Source organism: Rhopalosiphum padi, chromosome 3 (assembly GCF_020882245.1).
Source record: "Rhopalosiphum padi isolate XX-2018 chromosome 3, ASM2088224v1, whole genome shotgun sequence".
In the NCBI taxonomy this organism is placed as follows: domain Eukaryota; kingdom Metazoa; phylum Arthropoda; class Insecta; order Hemiptera; family Aphididae; genus Rhopalosiphum; species Rhopalosiphum padi.
Window position 1 is genome coordinate 4,453,837 of NC_083599.1, and position 14,847 is coordinate 4,468,683.

General features: G+C 29.0%; 1 protein-coding gene across 1 annotated transcript in view; it reads left to right on the top strand.

Annotated features, from left to right (window-relative positions):
- LOC132923691 (uncharacterized) overlaps positions 1 to 14,847 on the top strand; it is a 350,681-nt gene that overhangs the window by 54,658 nt on the left and 281,176 nt on the right. Inside the window, exon 2 of the mRNA XM_060987614.1 lies at positions 1,967 to 2,026. Within this exon, the coding sequence (XP_060843597.1) occupies positions 1,967 to 2,026 (60 nt within the window). The remainder of the gene's footprint in view (positions 1 to 1,966; positions 2,027 to 14,847) is intronic.

Below are 14,847 nucleotides of genomic sequence, written 5' to 3' on the forward strand. Positions count from 1 at the left end.
CGTGTATTATTATAAATAATATATTATGATAGAACATGACATGAATTATACTATTATTCGACCAACAGACATTACTCATTAGTAATTAAAAATATACATAAACAAATTTATCATGTATAGTCCATTTAAAATTTTTTGAATAGACTTCACGAAATTAAATTATACCAAACCACTATTTTATACATAACGCAGGGCGGTTATTTAATCGAAAACCACTCGTTATTTTGAAATCCATTAATGTTTTACATAATTTCAAGCCAAAATAAAACAATTTTTTTTGAAAATTTTATATTTTTAATGCTTTTATCGTTATATATTTTTTTAAATAACACATATTTTTATTTCAAATTCTAAAGTAGAATATTTTTCGGAGTATATCAATACATACCAATTTAAATTCGGACGAGTAATTTATGAGTTTTAAGTATTAAAAGTTTAGGTAAGCAGAGTGCGTAGGTACGGAGAAACCCTGCAAAATGTCGGTCCATTACTCTACTTATCTAAACTTTAAATACTCATAAAGTTACAACACATAAATACCATAAGAAATGTTGTTGTATTTCGACCGAAAATTATGTAATTTTTTTTTAAACGTTTATACATTTTGAATTAATAACTTACTGTTGTCTGATAAAATTATCACCAAATCCAGTACATTATGACTAGAGTGGGACGATGCATAATATTCAGTTTAAAAACATCGTCATTTGATTTTAATAAATATATGTGAAATGAATTGTTTGATTCTAAATTTTAATAGCAGAGTATCGTTCTCGTGAGTAAACTACCTGTCGACAACTCTGTAATAAACACTATAATTCGCGAATTTATTTTAGGCGCTTCTATCGTTTCGTCGACAATACACTATAAATTATTTCCGTAATTTAGTATTAGTATTATGATTGTATAATTATATACGTTTCCCGGTGCCCTCTTGGACGGCTACTTAAAATTAAAAATAACACCGCCGCCGCCGCCGACGGAATTTCCTCGTGTGCCTTATACGCGTAATATTATATTACATACCTACGCATACACAGCACAGACGCGCGATCACCGCAGCAGTCGACGACGAAGTGAGCTCATCGAATTTTCGTGTTTTTTATATTACCCACCCCCCACTCGGGGAGGGAGGCTGCACAACTGTACTACTGTAGAACAAAGAACTCTATCTGGCGAAAAAAAAAAATCGAATTTAAAAAATAAAAATAAAAAACTATTCGGCATCCTTTCAATTCGAGTTTTTGCGTTCCGAGAATTTGAATTTACCAATAATAGTAACGATAATTGAACGTCTTATTGTCTTTCGGTCTCGAGGCCGCCGCGGAAACAATAAGACCCTATAGTATAATAGCATATTATTACATAATATAATATAACAGTATATACACACCATCGCAGTATTTATTTTATTATTATTTGCGGCCGTTATGAACTGTAAAAATATGTGCGTACACTCGTCACTCTCGTCTGTACGCGATTTGCTGTGTATAATGTGTACAAGAATATATCGTACGTCGCGCGATAACGCACAGTCTTACGCCAAAGCGACGGACGATGGCCGCTACTCGAGTACACTCGAGATTCGTTCAGTGGAGTGTATATCATTCCGGTGCGCGTTTACCAAAAGTGAATTTCAATTATTAAGAGCCGCTGCAGCCGCCGCTCACGGTCCGGAAACGGATTCGTTCCGGGCATTTGAGGCAAACCGGAAACCCAAAGACAATCGACCGTTTTAGCATATTATTATTGTTATATACGTACAATACTATATTATACTATTATAATATATTGTTCTCTCTGTCGCGCGGAAAAGGCCGTTGTGCCGCTCGCGCGTCATCTCGCGGCCGAGTACTGACACTGCAGGACGCTCGCTAACGTCCCGTTTTACCGCAAATCGCTGGTATTCTCCCCGAATTGAAAATCGCACTGATTATATAACTTTTTTCGTTTTGTTTTTCCACAGGTTGCAACGCGAAGATCGAAAACCAGTTCAAACTGCAGTCCGCGCCCGTCGTACGCGAACGTGAGTACACACGACATATTAATTATCCGTCACACTTTTCAGGCGTAAAAATACAGCGTTGTCGCGCTTAGAACGCGAGTGCAAACTGCGCTATGTCTTTATAATATTATCGTTGTATGTTTTCAATAATGCTGTGTGCACGTCATATTACTCGTGGACGGACACGTTAGTGGCGGATTTAACGGTGCAATAATATATGGACATTCGTCGACTCGACCTTTTCGCGCGTGGGACTCTGTAACCTCGCAGTTCTCTTTTTTCTTTTTATACCAAAAATGAAAATAAAAATATTTCGATATAATTACATACAGACACGGCGTTCTACGTGTGTATGCTCTACCGATATGTTTTACTATAAGAAAAAACTATGATTACTATACGCGTTTTAAACGCGTATCTCCATATCGACTATCTATGGGCAAACATACGTATATTATTAACGTACATTTTATCGTCTATGATTACAAATATTATCAACGATATTACATTTACAAAAATAACAGTCTTACAAACTAGTTTTCTATTTGTTTTATTCATCATTTGAACACTGTTTTCTAAAAGTTCTCTTTCAATGTGAAAATGTAATTTTTGAAGACTGAACTTTTTCCCTGAAATCCGCCACTGTAAATCCAATATAATAAATACATAAACAATATGACTTAATGATTAGATACAGATTATTGTTACCAGAATACCTTGAAATTTTGCAAAGGACTAAAGAAATGGTAAGTCTTAGTTAGGTTTGTAGGATTTTTGCATATCATGCGCCACACTTTTTTTGTAAGACTTATAGGTAAGGTACCCAAAAAAAGAATATGAATAAATAAAATTTAACACTACTTTGTACATCTCCCCAATATTATAAAATAATGTGCACGATTAGCATTTCGTGAGTGTTGTGAAATTAAATCAAAAAACGTATTTAACATAAAAATGCTTAGAATATGAATGTCCTACCGTCTGAACTGCGATCGGATTAATTCCGAAACATTTTTTTTTTTTGCAGATTTCAATCTTGTACATGTGTTAAATTATTATTTTCTTGGCTTATAGGTATAAACCACGTGTTTTAATTTTCAAAAGCATATATCCTTTTGACGTTGAATTGATACAGATGCACAGTGGCGTATGTGCTAAATTAAGTATAAATTAAATTATTATTGTATTCTATAGCTGATTCTAAGCGGTACCACTAATACCAGTTTTTTCGATGCAATAAAAAAACGCTATCTAAAAAAACACCCATAAATTCGGTTTCCTGTTTTGAAAATATTTACCTAAGATTATTTGAATTTTATTGTTTTTCACTTCAAATCAGAGTCCAACATGGCTGATACGTGACTTGCAATTAGTTTTCACCAATATAGTTTTTAGATAATATTTTATCTAGTCAACATATTATATTGTGTGTATACCCAGTACTTTTGAAGTATTTTATTTTAATTTTAAATAAATCTTTAAGTTCGTATTAAAAGTATTACGAGACTTTTAAATTGAATAATCAATGCAGAAGACTTAAAATCGTGCAACCATTGCATTAATTTGTTTACCCTAATCTGGATTATTGGGCTCTGGTAATTACTAGTGGGAATGATTTATTTTCTTTTGGTTATGTTTTAGAGACATTTATTTTGAAGCGTCCCCGTGCATTTAAACGGACCGTTCAGTACCTATTATTACTTAATTTTTTTTCAACTATCAAAATATAAGACTATTTGAACACAACTGTTGGACGAGATCCATAATAACACTAGCACATTGCTACGTGTAAAGCATTTTTCAATTTAACAGGTTTAAAGACTAAACAGCTATTAATTGGCAACAGATAAAATCAATGTTGAATTACTCGTTGTCGTCCCGCGATATAACACTGTATTTTCCAACATCACTATACAACCTACACGACCATAGTATGTTATTTATAATATACGCCACGTGTATGGATAAGCGCGTATTAGGTCACTATCGTTAGACATGCACGTATAGTGTATATAGGTACTTTATGAAAAAAAGTGTATTTTTTCTCAATTTTCGAATAGTATTATTGGTTGGATTAGGCAACTGTTATTTCTGCAAGTATGAATAATATTATGTAAAATATGTATACGTCGATCGTAATATTAAAAAAAAATATTATTTGCCACATTTCTATATTGGTTTTCTCACTCCAAGGGTTTCGAAAGGCGATAAGTATTTCACAATCCTAATTCTAAACATTTTCTAGGTATTTTCTTTTAAATTTAAAACATAACATTATTACAGTTGGATGATTGATATATTTTAATATCATTTTATATTAAAACCCTACAATGCTCAAATTAAAAAAAAAATTGAGTTTTAGTTTCAAAAAAAAAAAATTTTGTAGTTATTAAACTATAAATAATTATGAAAAAATAAAAAAAATAATTTTTTTTTTTATTTTTGAACTTGGAAATTCAAAATTATTATCTGTTAATATGGAACAGTTATACAATCAATTAAATGGCGGTCAAAATTATGTTTACCCTAATCCAGCTGTTGGTTATCAATTAAATAGAATATTGCCTATCCAATCGTATTTTTTTCGGACTGTTAACAATTAAATTCGATTTTATATAAATTTTTATATAATCACAGTGAAACTGTAACCAATGATCATATGGTTTAGAATGTTCTAAACAAATTTAAACCTATATAACGTTATATTAACGTTTCATCGTGATAACTAAGTAATGATAGACATGTTTACTTTCAAATTAAACAGCTGTGTTAGAAATTCTAACGATAATTTAGGAGTTATGATAATAAATATAAACTATTCCATATCATATGGAACTATGCGCAGTATAGGGTATATACATTCATGTTATATTATATTAAATTATTCACAATTATTTTGTTTAAATTTAAATTCATTTGATTATAATGAATTGTACATTTTATTTTAATTTGAAATGGCTTGATATAAACCGAAATTTTATTGACAATTTACTATTCAATTTACTATACTCTTTTAGTTATAGAAAGGCCAAATTACATTGTAAAATCATACTTAATATTTAAATATATATGAAAATGGGTTTGGAATTTTTTTATCATTATTCCCAAATTTACCAAAAATTAACTAACCAATTTAATGAAACTATTTAAGTTTGGTAAAATTATCATTAACAGTCATGCGATTATGTGAATCTACGTTTTTAGTACTGAATAAAATAAATCGCTAGAACTTCACCAGTCATATACTATATGATTAAAGTCATGTGATTTTTATTATGAGTTTTATACTTCCAAGAACAATAATGGTTTATATAAAAACGTGGCAATATCAGATAAATAATATACTAATATCCTAATAATAATGATAATAATGATAATAATAATAATAATGATAATAGGGTATGTTCAATCACGTTAATAAATATTTATTTTAATCTACTCCGAATCTAAAATCGTTCAGCTTTTTACTAAAAAATATAAATCATATAATATGACCCATTTTCAAAGGATTATAGTTTAAACCTCAACACTCCGGAAGATAATATGATATCCGTAGACAACGTTAGAAATAATGCGAAGTCAAACACAGAGACAAAGATCATGAAAGAAAATGTTGGCCATTAAATAAAATTTACTACTTTGAGTAAGCAGAAAACGTGAACAAAAAACACAGACTTTACGAGTACAACGGATATTATGATAAAATAGCTTCCAGTTTTTAAGTACACATTAATATTGACTACATAATATTATGTGTTATTTATTAAATGCTATTATCTTGTGATTAAGTTAAAAAACCTATTTAAATCGTATCCGTGACGTCGAAACAACCCGCGCGAATTCACGAAAACACATTTAAAAGTAATCCCACACGATATTAATTTTGTATTACTTCATAAATATTAAAAACAATGGAGAATAAAATATATATCGTTCCTCGACCAAAAACCGCTACAAAGATTTATATAAAAACGGTATAAAATCGACGTAAAACCGGCGGCGCGGTTATCCGCCAAACGTCTAGTGCAGTAAAATATCTACTACCATACGTATTAATACCGACTTATCTACCTGTGAGTTGAATAAACTTATTATCCGTAGAACGCAATAAATATAAACCATAAATATATAACGCAAAAACGAGGGATACGGGGGGGAAGGGGAGAAATCAGGATTTCCCAAGTCTGCAAAACCAACTCTCTAACACACTTGGCACTAACCGCACGTCTATATATAGTACGGTATAAATTATATTTTTTTTTTCCGCCGTAATTTTAATACGCTGCAAAGGACGGTTTTTGTTTTCGAAATCGTTACTATTATTTCTATACTATTTCGTTGTGCACTCGTTCAACTTGAAATAGATCGCTTTTAGGAACAGCCGTACCCTCAGCCCGGACAGTATGTACACCAGCAGAAGGTTCGTTATTATCGTATAAGACTCGCGTGGTTTTTGTCGATAGCGCGTCGTCGTCGTCGTCGTCGTCTGCCGCAGTGTTGTGTGTTACGGCTAGAGGTGGCGGGAGGATGTCGGAAGGCAAATTATCTTTTCTGGAATCGGAACCACGACCGTTTGGCACGGAGATTATTCAGAAGAGCCAGTCACTAAGAGGAAATCTCTATCTATACACTATATTGTACTGTATACAATATGACGATGTAGTGCATAAACTGTATACATGCATAAATATAATGTACACTAATTTAGTATATTGTGTACGAGGGGGCTCGCGATGATTTTCCGTTACCTTGAGAGTTAGGTTAGGTTAAATGAGAAATCGGGAAAACACGGCGGATAGCTCTTTGTGGTAGGTAGGTAGGTACAAATTATTCCGGCGAAATTCTCAAGAGTTCCTATTGAAGTTTTACGACTTATTTGCATATTTTCTATAAGATATATCCTTGCTGTTTGTCTGTATTTTCGTTGGTTAATTAAAAGTGAGCCCTTCACCGGTCCTTAATTTAATTTAAAATTCCAATCAACGTCAATCATTTATTAAGATGTAGTGGAGTGTAGTCTGCAGTTCATTTGAAGTGGCTAATAATAATGTATATATATAAAATAAACTCTTTCACTATACTATTCTGAAAGTTGATATTAATTTTAACATTTTTTTTTTTTGCGGTGTTTTATTCAATAATAATAAAAATAATAAAAAGATATTATACTACAGACAAACCATTATTTAATCGAGAAAATTGTGTAGAATTTTATCGATTAAATAGTGACCACCGATGAAAGGTTGACATTTACAAGTCTTTGCTTTAACGACATAAACTGAATTAGACAATAATAATAACATAGTAAGAATATTAAAATACATGAAAATTATAATTTCAATCAATAATTTTAGGTTTTCTGTTACTAATTCGTTCACTCTCAAATTCACATTCAATTTACTTCAGTATAAATTAAATTAACACGAATTTTTTTTTAAAAACCTAAACTAATTATTTTTTTAACGCCGTAATAATATTATCTCTGTGATAATAAAATGTTTTAAATTATTCAAGTACTTAGAAGACAAATTTCATATTTCATATTATATTGTTCAATGTTTTGTTCTTACAACAAACATTGATATGTCCATTTTTTTTTTGAGAAGAAAAACCGTAATTTATTTAATATAAATAACACTGACGTCGTTATAATATTGGGTATAATATATTCTAAAATACTAATAATACTTTTTAAGTTGTAAAAACGTATTTTCAAGAAAGTCAGTGTTTTTTCGTAAATACGAGTATAATAACCCCGTATAACCTATCGAATTTTTTTTTTTTTTTAGTAAAAAGTAGTATTATTATCAGCCCGAACTAATGTTTTGATTTGAAATACCATCCAATAAGAATCAAGCAAACAATGATTTTTTTTTTTTTTCGTAAAAGAGCCATGTTTTTTGTTTGTGGTTGCTCTAAGCTTTAATTTGTTGACATTTGAAAACATAATAGGAACACGGAAAAAAATCTTTTTTTTTTTTTTGTCCAGTAGTTGTTGACCTGACATTTTACTGAACAATGTGCTTTTATTATTATTCTAGAAGGGCTTAGGTGAATTTATCCTAAACGCCTATTCTATAATAATTTAAAATAATTGTTTAAAGTACATAAAATTATTTAAAAATATGATGTTAAAGTTTAACATTACCATCCACCAAGGTAAACAATCTGGTGTTTATTATAATAACGTCGGTGGTATTACAAAAATAAATGAGGAAACGTGTCTTAGAAAATAGTTGTCTTTTATAAACGTGTTGATTTTATGTCTTTGAATGAATGTCAGGCAGTCCATCACGCTAAGTATTAATTGCAGTTTACTGTTTAACTCAAACTCGTACTAATGACTATAGGTACAATGTATTCAACTCTTTTATTGTTTAAACGTACAATTTGTGTGTTTGTACTATAAACATTGCGATACTTAAAAATCTCATTACGTTATCATTTTTTTTTTTTTTTAAACAGTTTTTGTTTGCATGTATAATATTGTAATATAGTTTTGAATTAAACGTGACTAGGCGCACATCCAGAATTAATTCGTTCTTTTGAATAACTCTTGGAGATTATTAATTTTTTTTGTACATCACAATTCGTACAATTATTCATCCCGCAAGTCCGCCGTAAACACGAGGTAGGTATTAAAAACAAAACGTTAAAGTTTTCAATAAATTTAATTTCAATCAGATTATGGAAAATATTTTTGAACTAATTCCAAGGGTTTAACCACATAACCACTCAAATCGTTTCCGACCGAAATATTATGCCTCGTGGCTACCGGCCGTGCAACGATTAAAATAATAATAATTCCTAAAATAAGGTTTACCGAACGTGTGTCTGACAACAATTTATCTTAAAATAATTAAAACACTCCAGAATTCAATAAATTAATATTCTGATCATAGCGATTATTCATTGTTTTTTTTGTGCATTTCGTTTTTTTAGCTGAATATTGCGTACCTATTATTTTATTATTGACTGGGCTGACATTAAGACGAAACGAAACGCTAAAATCGGCGATTGCTGTTCATAAACATATTATATTACGTATTATAAATGTATCGCCATTCTACCAAAAATAACGTGAATACAGTTGTATAGTGCTCATCGTCACACACCTGTTCGAGTTTATATTATTACGCATTACACGCTCATTATAATAGTAATTATGTTATACGTCCTACAACGAATGCGAAATATTATCGCGATTATAACATTGCTCTACTACCACCACTACCACTATCAGCACCGACGCGAGGAGTGGAAACAGATGAGTACATTACAATAATTAAGACACGCGGCCAGTGCATATCATAATTTTATGTAGCTATAATAGTTCATTTTTAAATGTATTTAATTAATACTGTTACGACATCAGGTGTTTTACCGTTTTATCGCCCTACATACATAATACGATTTTGGTTTTCTTGTCGCGTACATTTTAATTTCGTAATATTATGTCAACATTTGACGACATATTATTATTATTTTGCGTTACGACTCGTAGAGGTCGAAGATTGAAAAAAAAAAAAAACACGATCGAGGTGGATAGGAATTTTAAACATTATCTTCAGTCGGTCGCATCGTAGCAATCCAATAACATTGTGTAAATACTATAAAAGCCGATGTAGCGTTTTATCGCTGTGTATACAATAATCGAATAATTATTATAATATAAAATATAATAAGTGTACACGAACAAGGTAAAATGTAAATTTTTACTTTGCTTTTCGAACTTACCGCTTACGTCAACCATTACAGTGTTTACTATTGACATTGTTTTGTCGGTCTCGTTTTTTATTTTTTTTTTTTTTTTTATTATCTGAAATGTATTGTCGTTCGCGAGAAATCAAAACGGTGCCGTCAAAACGTTTGTGTTCTCCTGATGAATCGGAACGCTATATGTCTAGTTCTGGAAACGATGACCTCGCCATTCAATCCGATAAAAAGCTTTTTTCGAAAAAAAAAATATAAATAAATACTATAAATCATAGCTTCTGGATGCGTACATCGCGACTCACTGCTATCATATCCGTATATGTCTATATAATAGTGACAAGCAGTTGTTATACAGACGGTATTATCGCAGTCACAACAAGTGAACATTTAAAACGTTTGAAATCTCTGTTGAGATGCTGCAGGTTTATAATGATAATAAAATATATGTTATAGTAAATTCTATACTAATGTCTAAGAGAAAATCTGGACCAAAATTGATATTGACATTTGCAACATTGCAAACGTTTAAAATATTTGCGAAAAAAACGGCCATCATACAAAATATAAAATTTACGTACACTATAGATCGTAAACTTTATTTTAATTGTAATAAATATGACGTGGTCATCGATACATAATTAAAATTTCAGGTCAATAAAGTCATTAACTACTCGTCGTTTTTGGCGAACTAGGAAAAATATGCTATAATAACTCCGCTTAATATTGTTTTAAATACGATTATAATCGGTTTAAAATGCGCTTTGATAACAGAACTGTCTCTGAGGCCGAACTAAAATAGTGGTCTACCCACCGTACACGGAGTTATTAAATTGTAATTTGTTGGGTATTAAGTAACCCAAAACAGTAATCAATTTATGTAATGCATTAAACAAAGCGAAATTAAATGAAAATTATAGCCATTACAAATATCTGAAATCATTTGTTTTTTTGTATAGAAAAATCTCTCTCTTCTTCACCCATGATTACACAATACAAATATTATTTTGTTTACTATGTTAAATGGATATGATTATGCTTTATAACCGGAAATTTATAAATTGATAGTATAAAACGATCAATTTGAATTTGTTTTTTTTCCCGATTATGTCGGTCAATAGTTTGATGATTAAAAAATAATCGAATTTTTACTGTTAAATTACTGGCAATTCTTCTCTGAAAAAAAAAGCCATGGCATAAAACTCCATTTATAAACAATGTTCATTGTAATGAATTCCTGGGTTAGAAAATGTCCCTCGGTGGCAGTTTATAATAAGGTCTTTTTAATCAAATAAATTGTGTTCGCCATTATTTTAGTTTTACTCAAAATGAGTAAAATATATAGAGAAACTGGAGTTAAAAAACCAGGGAACGAAATATTTTTTATTTTTGTAAATATAACAAGAAAACGTCCCCTGATACTTAGCAAATTAATTATTATTTATTTAATATATGAAGGTATACCTCTGGAGGACTTTTTTTTATAAAAACTACTCAAGTCAATAATGTGATTACCTACTGTATTATGTATATTCATTTCCATTAATATTTTTCATTTTTTTTTTTTTTTTTTTTTTGGCGAAATTTCGATTATTTTACGAGTATATTGACGAAGATTTATTTTAAGTATATTTATCGGATCATTAAAACAATTAAAATTGTATTCAGTTGCTATATCTGTTATTATTTATTATTTTTTAATTATATCGTATTTGATTCCGTTGATTATATTAATATTAGAACTTATTTTTTTCTCTATACTTGTTAATTTATAAAGGTACTACTCATATGTCCTGTTGTAAACAGTGTAAAATAAATAAATATGTTAATAATGTGTTAAGGTTTTAATAATTGTTTTCTGGTTTCTTATTCTATAAGATGAATAAACTTGGTTATCATCGTTGTTTTTAAAATTTCTTAAATCTTACAATAATATTTTGTAATTTTAATTGATTTATTTTACCATTTGTTGTCGGTAAAGATTAAGTGTTCTAAACTGTTTAGTAGTCCAGACACACATATAAAATGGTTACATTTACAATTCAGTCGTTATGTTATGTGTAAAATATTGAGCGGAACGATTAAAATATTGATATTAAAGTTACGCATAAAAAAAAAATAGTAAATATATTTTTATTTCTTTTGAAAATGATCAATTTCATTTTAATTTAGGATGTTTGGTAAAAATTATTCTGGTTGGTTAGGTTATTTTTAACCTCTGGTACAACAAAATTTAATAATATAGTCAACATGTAGTAGGTTTTGCGAAGATAGTAATATTGAGTAAAGGATGTTTATTATATTTTAATATTATACTTTTTTCACTAGTAGTTCTTAAGGCAATTTCGACGTACAACTGAAATAAAATGTGAAATTTACGGTGAATACATTCTTACAAAAATCGATTTTAGTTGTTTTTTTATATATATATATAAAGGAGATAGAAAATAATAATCCTGAACCAAGAATGTTTTTGAGTTATTTTCTCAAGTATTGAATAACAGTAATACCATTTTCGAAATGAACTTTTAGTTGAACATTTTGGTATAAATATAAAGTCATAAAAATTTAAGAAATTCCTTATTAATTATTATAGATAATAAAATCATAGTACGAGTATTACAATTTTCATAGAATATATTGACAATTTGAAAGCTCGACAAATTATTATTAAATGCATGTTTAACTACTTCGAATTATAAATAAAGCTTTTTTTCTTTATGATTGTTAATTCTTGATATTATAATAAAATTATAAGGTCTTCTCCTATGAGTTTTCTACATTCTGTGAAACGTTTTTTTTTTTATCATGTTCGCTTATTTTTTTCTATGAACGTGTAATATAAAATAATTAAAATTTAAAAAACTTTTAAAAATTTTTAAATATGTTATTAATCCTGTAACTATATCCTTTAAATATTAAATGAGTGATTTTAGTTAAGAAATATTTAAGTACAAATTAATATAATAATAATAAATGTACATAATATATTACACTAAGTTGATATACATAGAAAAACTGTTTAACAAATTATTAATGTTGATAAATTATTTAAATTTCCCAATCTTTATATTATAATTAATTATTTTAGTCGTATAAAATGAATGTGTTTACCTATTTAAAATATTTGATATTATAACTTGAAATTTTAATTCAAAATAACCTAACCTAACCTTGATTATCAGTATATTTCATGAGGTTACTCGTGTTGATTTTTTTTTTTTATATACTGATTAATAATATTTACAAACAAATTTTGAATATTTATGGTTATTTGAAGACCCCTTCTATTTGATTTTCTATTAGAATAATTTGATGTTATTTTCGAGTTCAAAATAAATTAACAACATCGGGTTATACTGAAGTGATTCCTGATTAGGGTTGAGAAATTTCCTTGAACGTAACTTAGTGTAAATTTCCGGGAATATTCTGAAATGGACAGAAAAATATTACAACATTAATAACATAAATCAAATAGAAAAATGTTAAATGAACTACGATATTTTCGGTTAATATTAGTGATTTTAATACCTTATTGTTATCAGTTTAAAGTTAAAATTACTTAAAACACAAATTGCAATATTTTTTTACATAATATTTTGTTACTGTATATTTCGCTATTGAAAATTATGTATTATTCTACTGTCATATTCAAAAAAATATTTCTTAGTAAATCGTTCACATAATATTTTCATTATTACATTTTCATCATAAATTAAACACGTGTTCAATTTCTAGCAATAATTAATTTTTATAATCTTTACTCGTTATTATTTAATACTGAACTGTGCAAATTTTCAAAAAAAGAATGATTTTTAGTCATTGATACATTTTAAAAAAAAACTAGTATTTTTCTTTTTTTAAATTAGTCGTTTCTATTATTTCAATCTATTTATATAATTCATATACATTTGGTCACCGGGTTGGCCAAACAAGCGAGGTATATTCACCCGGTGTGGTTTTATACTTTTTTATATTTTTATTATTATTATTATTATTAGTAGTAGTAGTAGTAGTAGAAGTAGTAGACAGTAGTAGTAGTAGTAGAAGTAGTAGACAGTAGCAGCAGCAGCAGGAGCAGCAGCAGTACTATTACTATTATTTCAGTTGGGCGTGGGCATGTATAAACGTATACGCGTCGGTATTTAATGCGCGGGGCCAAGTCACGTTTGGCTTGGCCGTCCCTTTTTGCCAAAACGCCACCGATTATCCGCAGAGAAATATTATCGTATCGCATCTAGGATTTCGGTCACGATCGCGGTGACGGGTGCGGGGGAAGGGCAGTACAAGTGGATCCATTGTTCAGACGTTGTTCATCGTGGGCACGAATCGTTTTGATCGCACGGTCTCCTAGATATGATAGTAATAATAATAATAATAATAATAATAATACACCATAACACGGATCCACGGAGTGTCGAGCGAAAACGTCTTGTCACGACGGCGTACATGTTATTTACTGTACTGCAGCTAAATATTACATTATATTTATAATGTGTTTGGGGGAAGAGATTTAAATTATTTAAACTTCTTGGGGATGAAAGGATAACTAGTGGGGCAAACTAGAGATAGATAGACAAAATATGATTCCACGAATATCTACAATAATATTACGACATTGTAAACTTAAATAATAAAATTACATTTTGATTTTTAATAATATAACTTTGCTTCGATTGTCAATTAGAACAATATTATAATGCTTGAACAAAAAAATATATATTATATATTATATTTTATTACTACGAATTTGAGATACTAAAAATTATGATCACAACAAACTGTTGTACCTAAATTGCCTATCTAAATCGCCGTGTTAGGGTAATTTTACTATTGGAAATAATAATTATTATTAAAAATAAATAATAATTCAAATAAAATAACAATACAATATTAATGTTATTAGTATGATTTATAAAACTAAAAAAAAAAATGGATTCAACGGTGGCCACATAATGAAAATAATTAAAAATGAGTAATTTATCATTACTAAATTATGTAATATTGTACAAAATTATTTATAATTTACAAATTAAAATTAATAGCACTTTGTTCAAAAGTCCTGAATTTTAGCGAAATCGAAAAAATTATAGGTCTAATCAAGGCTATACTACACGGTCAGTGTGAGT